At 39.5% G+C, this 13905-nt stretch overlaps 1 protein-coding gene across 1 annotated transcript in view; it reads left to right on the plus strand.

Moving 5' to 3' along the window:
- Positions 1-13608, plus strand: part of gpr4 (G protein-coupled receptor 4) — a 55021-nt gene extending 41413 nt beyond the window's left edge. Inside the window, exons 2-4 of the mRNA XM_063494178.1 lie at positions 7153-7854; positions 9071-9335; positions 10320-13608. Of these exons, the coding sequence (XP_063350248.1) occupies positions 7720-7854; positions 9071-9335; positions 10320-11035 (1116 nt within the window). The 5' untranslated portion in view covers positions 7153-7719 and the 3' untranslated portion in view covers positions 11036-13608. The remainder of the gene's footprint in view (positions 1-7152; positions 7855-9070; positions 9336-10319) is intronic.
- The last annotated feature ends 297 nt before the right edge of the window (positions 13609-13905 follow it).

A 13905-nucleotide genomic window follows, 5' to 3' on the forward strand; every position in this document is an offset into this window, starting at 1 on the left:
TACTGTCTTCCTGTTTCCGCTGTTTGACTGTCAACAGGAATGTTTGGCAAACAGCCACCCAGTTAGTGCTTCAGCACTGACCCACACACACACACTTTACATTCATCCTTTACATTCCTCCTAATCTAAGACTATCCAAAACTAAGATTTACTTTGCATGCTTAAAGCAAAAACCTATATACTTGCAGTTCATTGTGGAAACAATTGTATGCATCCAGATTTCTTTTGCATAGCAGGACAATGATATTTTGTTACCACCAGTTATGATACACTTGGCAATGAGGTGCCGGCTGGGCTTTGTTTTAACATTTTCAACTTGTTTCCAGATCTCAGATTTTTTTTTTTTGCCTATTTTTAATTATTTTTAACAGCACTTTTAACAAGTGAGAAGTGGAGCTCACATTCCAAAACCATCTTTGTTCTCAAGGTTAGATTTACAGTTTAGACAAAGTCACAGACACGTGACTCTGACCTTTTCTCAGACACAGGTCAGGATCTTGTGTCTAGATGCTCCACTGTCTCGTATTACGGCGCAGACACTAGACTAAAGAAAGAATAAATAAAGGGTCACATTACTACTGCTAACCACGGTGGAACAGTGGTTAGGACGATTGCCTCACAGCAAGAAGGACCCGAGTTCAATTCTCCTATCTGACTTATTTATAATCCACTGTTCTCCCCGTGTTTGGGTCGATTCTCTCCGGGTACTCCGGCTTCCTCCCACAGTCCAAAGACATGCAGTTAGTGGGGTTAGGTTAATTGGAATCTAAGCTGCCTGTAGATGTGAGTGTGAATGGCTGTCTGTCTCCTTGTGTTGGCCCTGTGACAGACTGGCAACCTGTCCAGGGTGCACACTGCCTCTCGCCCTGTGGTAGCTGGGATATGCTCCAACCCCCACGCAACCCTGAATTGGAAGAGAATGGATGGATAGATGAACTATTAACTAACTATTAACTAATCTTAAAGGCATCCCATATGGAAAAGATATATATAAATCTTATGAAGTTTGTATCTGTCTTGTGTGAAACTTGTATGAAAAGCATACAAGAGTGAAAACAGATATAAGATCCCTTGAAAAATTATATAAATGAAACTTGTATGTTTTGGATACTTACTAAAACAATATATGAAAGTAATGAGAAAGTGGCCACTTTCATGAGTACATCATATAAGTTTTTACTATTTCTTTTCCATATGGGATGTTGTGCTCACCACACTTCATATTTTGGAGCACAAATACAGATTTATAACCAACTTTTTTAAGTTTCCTGTTTAGGCTGAGATTAATGGGGGTTTTCTGTTATGGAAAGATGGAAGTTTTAAAAATGTTCTGAAAAACTGACTTTGTGGCCGTATTCTTTCTTTAATATGCTTACAAACCAAAATACAGAACAACCAATGGTCACATAAATATCAGTGTTAAGAAATACATACATACACCTTACCAGCAAAATAACTACTGTAATATGAGATTATAAACACTGAACAACTGTATAAACATAATAAAAAAGAACATCCTATATAAGCAGTAGGAACACAGCCTATATTATCTTATTAAGTGGTGACAAAGTACACTGATCACATGACTTCAACTCGCTGCTACTGACTTTATAATGATGTAAAAAGCTTTGACTTGTATGGGTGCTCTAAAGTATGAAAATAAAGTATGTTACATTTCATGTTATCCTGCTTAATGTTGCTTTGTGACATATTAAGAGTTGGTACCTAGAGAAAAACCACAAAAGCCAGAGGTGGCTACAACACAGGTGCACAATGAGAGGCACTTTGATTCATTGCAGCATGTGGGGATGGGTATTAATCGTGTCGTGGGGACTTAAATCTGTTTACTAAGGCACATTATGGGGACTTTTCTCCTTTATGGAGATAAAAAGCAAATCCTCATAAAGAAAAACAATAATATTTAAGCTGTAGACATGCTGAGGTTAGACTGAGGTTACATTTGGAGGGAAAATTAGTTTAGGCAATGACTAATTAAGGCAAAGGTTTGGAGTTAATATCCTTGAAATGATTGAAAATCACAGTAATGTCCTTGTAAGTCTTGGGAACACGACATTGTAATTGTGCTGCTGCCAGTGCTGCCTTGACCTAATCTCCTCTGGCAGCAGATCAGACACTGCTGTGTTTTACTCTACTGCCCCGAACAGGTCGAAAGAGGCCTTCATTGTTCATACATGCACACACATTTCTAATTCCTGATTACTAATAAACCTGTTCAGCCTGTGGCCTCAACTCTTCTTTCACATAACAGCTCTGCATAACTGTACTTTATGCAATATTTTTTTCATAGGAATGTTGGGCGTTTTTAAAAAGGAGTTCTTTTAATACAACTGGGACTGCACAGAGAGGCTAACAGCAGGGAAGTAAAAGAAAGAAAGGGAAAATAAAGATGCTATCTGGATGAAAGAAAGCTGTATTTCTAGACCATGTGTAAAACTGAAATGAGAATTTATTAAAACTACAAAAAGCTTTTGTTTGTTTTATTATTTATTTATCTCTACATTAACAGAAGCTACAAACAGCTCACACTTCCTCTGGTAATGACATCAAAGAATTTGTCAAAGAGGTATTTTTTTCCATTTCTATATTTGCCAGCACTTATCATATCTATTTAAATGTGCACCGAACAGATAAACAGACACAGTGAGGTGAAGCTTCTTCCTAATCTGCAGATTTACATTTTAACAGGAATCCAAGTTTGGATGTTTATAAAAGCGACAGCGCCACACTTGGAAGGCTTTTGTTTAAGTTAAACAAGCCCATGTAAACTGGGAGCTCAGCCCTTACACTTAACTCCTATTTGAGTTATTGTTGCTTTCCTATCAGCTCAGAGCAGTTATTTTCTGACCATTATTTTCTGACCTCTGGCATCAACACAGCATTCTTGCCCAGAAAACCGCCGCTCACTGAATATTTTCCCTTTTTCAGGCCAATCTCTGTAAATCCTACAGATGATCCCAGTGGCAAATCCCAGTAGATCAGCATTTTCTGAACCCTGTCTGACACTGGCAACCATGCCATCTTCAAGGTCACTTAAACCTGTAGAATCTAGCCATAAAATAATTGCTAGAAAATTCAATTTTAACGTTTACTGAAACTTCTGCTAAAAAACAAATTATCCATCCATCTATCCATCCATCCATGGATGGATAGAATATTTATCTTTTTGGCTAAAGGTGGGATTTTTGTGCAATTCATTGCTCACAATTTGTTGCGTCCATTGCACAAGACGAGTGAAGAAAAGAGTGTAGGCAGGGTGGAGATGAGTGTCAGGGGTGATTTGTGACAGAAGGATCAGAAGGAGTGCTCGGGTTGACTGGCTTGGAGACAAAGTTAGAGAGGCAAGGTTGAAATGGTATGGACATCTGCAGAGGAGGGATAGTGGATATATTAAAGGAAGGATGTTGAAGATGGAACTGGGAAGGTGGAAAACAGGAAGACCTCACAGAGGTTCATGGATGTAATGAAGGAGGACATGTAGAAGTTGCTAGGGGTACTGTGAAAGAAGATGTTAGATGTACGCATCCCCTTTCTTCATTGCAACAACATGGAATATATTCTTGTGTTGTAAGAGACCATCTCACTGGACCTCTATTGTACTTGGAAACAACGTCAGCGTCGCCCTTTTACATAGTCCGGCTTCTGCCCTCATACTGCAATCAGCTTTGAGCAAGGAGATAACGCCACTGTTCCAACTACGTTTGCTGGGCAACCATTGCACCACTGTGTTGCCTCCACGTTTGCATGCTATCAGTTTTTTAATCACATTGGTCGCTGATTGTGCAAGGTTTTTAAATGTTATCGCCATGTGTATTAGTGAAACACTGTGAAAGTTAAATCATGCATCCCACATCTTTGTGAACATTGCAAACAAAGAGGGACTCACTCATTAAAACCATCTACGCACTATTAACGTTCAGGACCTATTCGAACATTTATGTTGACACTGTAAATTATGACATGAGCTGGCGAAATTACTGAAAGGACAGCAGCAGCTATAGGACAATTAACTAGTTCAAAATCTTAAATCTAAAAGAATAAAACAGTGTTTGTCAATACGCTCTGTTGGTTAACGCAACATATTCACAGTGACTGGAGATGAGTGTTGACTTTGCATCAGAAACAAGAACTTCTGACTGCTGACAAGTGGCTTAAATGTGTGCATACATTTCTCAGAAAGCACATGCATGTGCATCACTCACATGGAAATGAAGCATGATAAATATCTGCAGCTGATATTACAAACCACAGTTCTGGTGACTGAATGGAGAAAGATAACAGAACGGAGACTTGCTGGAAAATAAGCCCATGTCACTCTGGTTTATATTACTTCTGTAAATAAGGACTGACAGCATGTCCTTGAGCCAGACCTGATCCTCCAGTTACTCCACTGTGGCTGCTGGACAGTCTTTATGTTACATTAACTTAGTTTCTTACCCTATGATTCCATAGTTTGATTTGAGTACTAACCCTGCGCTCTGTGATGGGAGTTTAAGACGTGAAGGTTTTGTCACTGACATGTGGCCCTGCTGTTATCTAATGAGGAAGTGAAGTCTTTCATCTGTGCTCAGTGGGGACAGATGTGATCACAGTTCTTTGATTGCTGAGTGCTGCGAACTCAGCTGTGAAAAAGAGTCTTCAAGACAACGGCTCAGTGTGATCGCATCTAAAGTATCTTTCATATTATAAATAGTCATCTTCAGGAATGCAAGGTAAAAAGTCTTTTAGTGTTGATGTTTTCTTTCTTCCTCATTTATACTTTTGCATTTCTTCTTGACTTTTTTCTTTTATTTTTTTGCACCCCCAAACCTTTTCGTTTGTATTTCCTTCCTTTCTCATCTTGCTTCTTTCCTCCTCGTGTTTCTTTCCATTTATTGAAAATTTTAAAAAACCCCTCCCAGCTGGACAGGAGAGTCTTAGCGATTCTTTATTTATGATTAGACATCTAATATAATCACTGCAGGGCTTTGCTCTTCTATTGTAAGCCTGACACAATAGAATTTTAATACTTATCCAATACAGGCGTCCATTCTTATTCCCAGGGTGTCAAATATTGCCATTTTGTCACAGATACTGGTATCTCACAGATATGCAGAAGATGCCCTTTGGCACTGATGCTGTGGGAGAAGTGTCATAGTGTTTCATCGAGACCCTTTGAGGTTAGATTTTAACACACTGGGAAATCTCAACAGTTGATAAAGTGCAAAATATTTTCCTAACACTAGCTAAGTAGGTGAAAGGAAACAGCAATTAAAAGTCAAACTAACAGAACAAAGGGAGGCTCCCAAACAGGATGTTCTTCTAGTTGACAGTCTGGTAATTTATGCCACTTCCACCTTTCCTGCCTCTGTATGTCACTCGAGTGTTTGCTTTCTGAAATAGTACCATCACATCACCTTGTGCATATTTCTGTGACACCAGCAGCTTCTGACCAAATGGTGCAATTTGCCAAAGAACGGAAAAACGGAATTACCTACGGAGGCCACAAAAGGTCACACCTTTAGCTAATGCAAATGCTCAAAGTACAGTGTGTGTGCTCACAGCTACTGAGGAATGAACCAAAAATGTGTTGCATAACTGGCATATCATCTCCTCTTCCTGTATCACATATAGCTCATTTCCTTAAAATGTCAAACTTTGTCTTTCACCGGGGCTACAGGGGTTAGTTTCTCTCTTATAGAATTAACAAAATTAGCAGAAAATATTAAAAACAAGCAGAAGCATGAAACATTCATCTACCAGCTGACACACCTTTGACATTTTAGAACATAAAAAATGACAATTTACCACAAGAGTGATGAGTAATTATCTCTGCAACGAACGTGTGTGTTTGACAACAGATTAGGGCAGAGCTGTGGCCCAGTTGTGATCACCTTATCAAAATGAATGTTTCCTAAACATAGCTTTTTTTAATCGTGTCACTGAGGAAATGTCCTTGCATAAGACTCTCCTGTGTTTGTATATATGACAGTAGCTGTCAGCTCAGTCCAAAATCATTGATCACTGAACTGGCATCTCTGAGGCCTCTTCCTGGATTTGCAACCGGGAAGTAAGCTCACTTGTTCAGCATGTCTGCCAGTTGCAGTCTCCCCTAATTATGCATTATACATAATTTTTCAACACTGCTACCTCAGTAATGTTGAGGGATTTTTCAGCTGAAGTTCTGCGATCTGGTCTCTTTCAGTACTGACTAGTAGATTTCCATGAAATTTTCTGCGTATTTCCCCAAGTAAGAGTTTAGCACCAAACACTGAATTTGCATCCTTCGGATCCTTTGGAGCAGTGTGGTTCATAATGTTCAAAAATATATTTGAGTAAAAAAATACATCAAAGTGATCCAATACATGAAATATAGTAATTAAAGAGGTAATCAGCTTCTCGTCCTGTTCCTTCTGTCATTGTATGTGTTTGGATGAAAATTCTGTCTCTCTCTGATTTTATGTTTGCACGTTATGCAAAGCCTCGTGATTGTACGGTTTGTCAGCATGTGCTGTGTTATTGTGCTGGATAGTAGAGATTCACTGTTTCAGTGTTTGCTTTGTCTTTTCTTGCACACACTTTTCTGAATTTTTGGAGCAGCAAAATTCAATATATTAGTAGACAAGTGCTTGTTGTGTTATGTGAAGGGTGTGTTCATTCCACGCAGTTTTGAGCAGTCTGTTTTCACCACGAGAAGGATCCCATTCAGTTCAAATATCCAAAGCAAATACCTGAAAATGCTTGTGGGAGTTATCAGTTATTGCACATTAAAAATCTATGTAAAAGGCAAATAGATGCAAGACAAGACAGAATAAACTGTCTTTTGACCAGTACAAGCTCTGGGGAATGTAAATTTCTGCAAAAAAAGTTAAATATTTAAAGTTTTAGTCACAGTTATTCCAAATTCATGCTTTCCCAAAATCCCCCAAATACCAAAACTGTCAGCAAAATAGACATAAATGGTCCAAAAGATATGACAATACTGTAAGATGTACCACTTGTTTAAATGGCCTTGGATAAATGTTGGATAAATAGACCCCTATATGTTTTTTATATAGTTCTGTTTCAGTATTTATATTATTATGCAAAAACAAATTTAAAAAAACAAATTACAAATTATCTTAACTTATTGCTCTCTCTTTCTCTTTCTTGCAGATTTTCAGGACTTGCGAATAAACAGGTCCAGTCCACTGAAGCTGTGTAAAGTCATTCCTGCCTCACCGGGAGCATCTCTGAGGGGTTTTGTGTGTCATCAGGACCTTGAGACACAACGGCACACACAAAGTGATGTTCAGGCTCATCGCTCTCACAGTAGACCTGGCAGACCTCTAATCTCTAAAAGATTGATGAGGTCTTCTCCAGGCTCAGGAAGCCTGGCATGGCATTGATAAGGCAGCTTTCATTTCACCACATTATATAGCTCACTCCTTCCCTTCTTCACCTCTTACACTGAAGGACAAAGGCTGGCCTGGAAGCGTGAAAGAGGATTATAACATGTCAAGTCAAGAGGACAGTGGTTTAAAGAATAGGAGATATGACATTCCCTGGAAATAACACGTATGTTTTCCTCCATTGCCTCGTGTGGGACGGCTGAGCAGGACGTCAGAGTCATCATGTCACTGTCAAACTGCTGGAGCTGGAACATAGTGAAACTACAGAAGGGAAAAATGCAAAGCTGAGAGTAGCTGAACACACTTCGCACACCTGCAGATAGTCTGATACATGACAATGTGCAACATCACCTTCTGTAATGTGGACAGTAAGGTGGACCAGTTCTTTCAGCCCACACTCTACATCATAGTCATCGTTCTTGGGCTGCCGACTAACTGCATGGCCCTGTGGGCCGCCTACATGCAGGTGAGGGACACATACCCACAGTTTTCCACCTCCAATGGCCTCAAATGTCATAGCCATAGTTCTTGGATTATAACTGATTTTTGTTAAAGAATAAACCTTAAATCTGACTGAAGACGGGACAGACAAATCCAGTAAGAAGAATCAGCACAAAATCAAATTCTGGTGGTTTCTGGGGTTCCCTTTGTAGAAATCCAGAAACAATCCCATGACTGCACTAAAAACAAAACAGTTCACAAAAAGCAACACAGCACTGAGCGTAACTAAGGGTAACACACAATTGTGGTTAATGACGCTTGTCATTTACGTCGCATGTTCAACGTTGCCTGCCAGATTTGGTCAAAAGAGCCTTTGGGATATTTTCTCACACAGCATCAAACTTGTACTGCGTTTCCCACAGACTGTCAGTTTGCTTTGGCAGCAAGAGGAAGGATTGTTATTGACTTTTATTCATAAAGTTCAGCAACTCGTGTTTTTCAGAAAGAGCCATTATTAAAGTAAGCAACATTTCATGCTACATTGTTTGTCTTTCATGTCAGCATCAGGGCACATTTTTACAGTTCAGATGACCATAGGAGTGCTGGGTCAGGTGCATTATGGTCATTGTTGTTACCACGCTTTGCAGCATTAACCAGATCACCAGCTTCATTGATGATAGTACTCAAACTGAATACCAGTTATACCTAAATACTTTGTATGAATAGTGACACCTTTATTCACTAGATGCCATTTAATCTATTTACCATCAGCTGTACATAATGCAGGACATGTTTGTGGTGTGACTTGGGAAATTGAATTAGGAAAACTGAATGGAAGCAGCAGACACGCTAAAGTTCTGCCTCTAAAATATCTGTGCACTTGTCTCTTTTTCAACTCCTTAAAGTGGCCATACATATTTGAGTTGCAGTAATTCAGTGTTCAGCGATTGCCAAAAACATTTTCTAAGGCATGTGTGAGCCAGACGCTCATTGCACAACACTAAAGGTAACAAAGGGCTAATATTCAGACCAAACACAATCAGCCTTTCAAATTCTCCCGTGTTTTGACTTCCAGGAAACCAAATCATTTGCAGCTGAGGCAAATATGCATTGCACCTTGTTTGCATTCTCTGTTCTGTTGGAGAGATTGCATGCAAAGGATAGCTGGCTCACCAATTTTAAGCAAACATGTTAGTCTTCTTGTTCAGATTTGAATCTTCACCTTCTCCCCTTTGCACCAGGTACGCCAACGCAATGAGCTCGGCATCTACCTGATCAACCTGTCAGTGGCTGACCTCCTCTACATTGCCACTCTTCCTCTGTGGATCGACTACTTCCTGCATCACGATAACTGGATCCACGGTCAGGAGAGCTGCAAGCTATTTGGCTTCATCTTCTATACTAATATCTATGTCAGCATCGCGTTCCTGTGCTGCATATCACTGGACAGGTACCTGGCTGTGGCATACCCTCTGCGCTTTGTGAAAGTTCGACGAATCAAAACAGGTTTGTATGCAACATAAACTTGACCAAAGAAACTGGATCTTTAATCCCTGTGAAGGGAAGAATCTAAAAAACATGTTGCACTAAAAAACTTGGACCTCTTCACACGTGTCTAAGATACTGCATTTGATGATGTTACCCAAAATTGTGACACTACTGAGACTGGATAGGAAGTACATCTTCAAAGTACATCCTACATAGAAACTTACCATTATGTGAAATACCAGAACTCTCAGTATTGTAGAGATAGAAATTATGTACCATAATTTTAACTTATAAGGGAGACTAGAACAGCTAAAACTTATATGAAGGAAACTGTTTTAATTTACAGTAAACAGAATCTTTTGGGGGAAATTAATAGTTTCTTGTTGGTGGTGCAGTCACTCAATAAAAAGTTGAGGCCTTGATAGGTCTCATCAAAAAGTTCTGCGAGTCTTCCATTTTAAGGCCAATCAAGTCATCTTCCCATTCACCTCTGGACCACTTCCAGCTGTTTTTAGATCATTCCAAGGATGCCCCTCTCATGTGTTTGTGACAATTAATTTGTTGCCATGAATCAAACTGGCTGTAGGCGTGTATATATGAGTGTGAATGGTTGTCTGATTTTCTGTCAGCCCTGCGGTAAACTGCTGAAATGTCCAGGGTGTGGTGTGCTTCTCGCCCTGTGAGAGTGGGGATAGACTAAATGGATGGATGGATGGATGGATCAGACTTACTGTCATGGCTTGTGGTGTTTGAGGGAGAACAATCAGTGGTTCATACACTATACACACTGAGGTTTTATGACTCCCTATAATTTGTCCGTGTTGCAAGAATGAAATTCAAGAAATGGACACGATCCAGCACATATTGCAATGCTCAAATTCAATAAATAAGGGAATTGGACGTCCACAGAGTGGCCAAAATTTACATGAGATATAGAAATGGAAGTTACCACGATATTTAATGTTTGCTCTCTTTGTCTTTCCTCTCCTCTGCTTCCCGCAGCTATCCTCGTCAGCACTATTGTGTGGATCATTGAGGTTGTAGCAAACTCTGCTCCTCTCTTCCATGATGAGCTCTTCCAGGACCGGTTCAATCACACCTTCTGCTTTGAGAAATATCCAATGCAGGACTGGGTAGCAGGCATGAACCTCTACAGGTCATTTCTTGGCTTCCTTGCTCCGTGGACGGCAATGCTGGTCGCCTACCGAGGGATCCTTGCAGCAGTGCGTTGCAATGTCTCAACAGAGCGCCAGGAAAAGGCCAAAATTCAGCGGTTAGCTTTGAGTTTGATTCTCATTGTTTTGTTCTGCTTTGGACCGTATCATGTCCTCCTCCTGGTGCGGAGTGTCATGTTTTTACAGAAGCCATGTGACTGCAGCTCAGAGGAAACCTTGTTTGCAGCATACCATGTATCGTTGGCATTGACCAGCCTGAACTGCGTAGCTGACCCTATTTTGTACTGTTTCGTTAACGAGGGAGCTAGGAATGATGTCGGCCGAGCCCTGTCTGCTTTACTGTCAGTGGCCTGCAACAGGCGGCCCTCTTCTTCGCCTTCACATGCTGACATTCTCAATGCTGGTTCAATAACCATGGACACACCGCTGTCAACAAAGAAGCAGCCTTGTGTGTATGCTGATCCAGGCAAGACCAACAACTACAAGACTGAACTGGTGGCTCTGAAGGAGGAGTGTCTACAGATGACCATCCTCAGGAAATAACTTAACTAGTTGGAACAAGTAGTAGCAGGTCCAAACTGTTCAGCTCAGTGAGAGGCCGGCAGCTCCTAACAGTTCTAGGGTCTCATTTCTGACGGCATAACAGGCTGAAATCAGATGCAACCAGTGGCTGCGGATGCACGGGGTTAAGTCAGTAGGTAACATATCAAAAAGGCAGAATAAGGATGGGATAAATGAAATAACAAAACACAGGGTCTGTGGTCATGTGAACAGACATGTGAGAGGATGAAATGCTTACACAGCAAAACACAAAATTGTTAGGTGAATGAAAGATGGTCAAACCACTGGTTAGATTCTCACCACTGGTGATGCAAAAAGTAAAGTGTAGTCTGAGAGTGAAACCTGAGGACAGCTCATGCTGTCAATTTTGTCTGCTAACAAAAAACTTTGGACTTTACATAAAAGATTCAGAAAGGTCTCGAGGCTCAGTTCTGTCTCATGGATTGAATGTTTTGTTTTTAGAGCTGCAGTTTAACAGCCTCCTCCAGCTACAGTGCATGCAGATGTTAGCATGTTAATGTCCTATTCTGCTCTAGCAATCTGGCAATGATCATCATGAGGTATCATCATGATGATGTGAAGTGTCTGATCAGAAGAAACTTTGGGCTGAGTCAAGGGGATCTCAAGCATCTGCAGGATTCAGCCACAGCAGACTTTTGTATTGGCCAATCTGGCCAGCAAATCTTTTTTGTCTTCAGTCTGAACCAAAGTGCAAGACCCACAAGCTGACAAATCTGATGTCTGTGGATGGTGTGGCTAATAAGGATTTTATCAACAAAATTTGATGACTTGGATTTTTGGACAATTTTTCCAGCGTGCCAGGAATCATTCACAAAGATACCGTTGAATATTTAAGAGAAATCCTTAAACAGACCACGCTCTGCATGGCTGAGTGCTATTAGTGGTCGAAACCTAAATGCACTTAAGAATATATCCCCACTTTGGGATATATAAAAGAAGCAGGATGGCGATTAAAAGGACAGAGGATTAATGGTCTCTTGAAAATGTCTTTATTATGGTGTTCAATTTTTAAAGGAATTTTTAAAAAGCCTTATGAAGTACCTCAGCTTTTAAACTGTGACGGCAAGAAGGCTTACAGTAGAGTTGTTGTATACCATGAGCCATGTTTTCTATTTTATTTTTTACAACACACAGCAAATAAACCTCCCTCCAGTGGGATATCAAAAAGAAATCTTAAAAGCCTTCAGATAAGTTTGAAAGTTTATTATTTTCCATTATTTTATGTTGTGGAGCTGAAGATCAGTGTCATACTTCAGACAAATGTATGTGTATGCAATTAACAGTAGCTACTGGAATATGTGAGCATACATACTGCTAAATGAAAACTGTATTGCTTAAAAAATAATCAATGAATTCAAGCTGCACGCTTGGGCTAAAGAGTACACACAGCTGACCAACAGTGATAACGTTTACATTGCAGTTACAGACAGGCCTTCTGGCTTAAACTATCCAGACTAATCTAATTTATATGTAGTACAAATGCTCAGATGAGTTTTTCCTCCATTTACATGTGCACCACTGCACAGCACTCATAATTAATCCTCAGCTTCCCTAAATTGGAAAAAAAAATGTACATTCCACCTTGATTGAAGTGACATCCCTGGCTGCTAATACCGTTTGTTATATTAGTGAAACAAATTCATAGATTTTTTATTTTTTTATTTTTAAAGGCTTGATAAGGAAATCCTTCAGTAGCTATAACTATTAAACCACTTTCAGAAGAACCAGTAGCAGGTTAAGGCGGAATTTAAATAGGAAATTGACTGTTGTTGATGATTTATTTAAAATTTAAATATTAAAAATATATATACTTGATGCTGATTGTTTTAAATGTAAATATGACTGACAATTTTTAAAAAAGTTTTTAATGATAAGCTTGGTCATATAAAGAAATTGCTACTGAAACCAGTGACGCACAAGCCCCGTATTAGGATGGATGTTGGTTCAATCCCGACTTTAAAAGATCACGCCGATCTATGCGTTTAGGAAATTCAATTCAATTCAATTCAATTCAATTCAATTCAATTGTCAGACTGATCTATAAATTTTATTTCAGTTTTAGGTGGAGTCTAATGTTTTTGTATTTTTAGATCCATGGCAATGACATTTCATAAGTGAATTTGTTTACATCGTAGGATGCCCTGCTGGATGTTTAGAGACAAAGCAATGACACGGTGAATTTTCTGACGTGCGGTATTACGGCTCAGATTATTCCAGTGCAATCAAATTATTTTGTGGATTCAGGTATCATGTTGCTGTTCCACATGCAGTATGGGACATATTTCGGAAAATGTCTGATCCCAATGACAAACATGTTTATGTTGAGCTGGCATGAAAGCATTGTTAAATTCAGTGGAATAATGTAAAGTATCTGGACAATTTCAGCTTGTTAATGTTGCCCTAAGTGCTGTCCTATGTGCCACTGGTTTTAATGTATCTGTGTGTCAGTCCAAAGGAGGAGGTGCCAGGCTTCATAATGTGTATTTGTTCAATAACAGTGTCAGTGAGAAATAAATTATGCATATAAAAAACTGCATCTTCCAGCGTGCATTTGTTTTGCACTTGCAAGCTAAAGCTGAAGCAGCTCTCTCGTGCTGGTGGCTTTTGAAATGGAAATTATTTAAGGGAAACAAGTCTATGCTTATCAGCGTATTATAATGTTTTCTTTCTTCTCTTTCTCTTATTTCTTCTTTTTTAATGTCTTTTTTTCCTCCTGTTTTATCACAAGAATTAAACTGTTGACATTGTGATACAATTGGCAAAGAAAGGTCAGGCATTGAGGCCCAAAGTAAGTGGTTAAAAGGTAAAATTACTACACAAAAGTAAATACC

Source organism: Pelmatolapia mariae, linkage group LG14 (genome assembly GCF_036321145.2).
Source record: "Pelmatolapia mariae isolate MD_Pm_ZW linkage group LG14, Pm_UMD_F_2, whole genome shotgun sequence".
In the NCBI taxonomy this organism is placed as follows: Eukaryota; Metazoa; Chordata; class Actinopteri; order Cichliformes; family Cichlidae; genus Pelmatolapia; species Pelmatolapia mariae.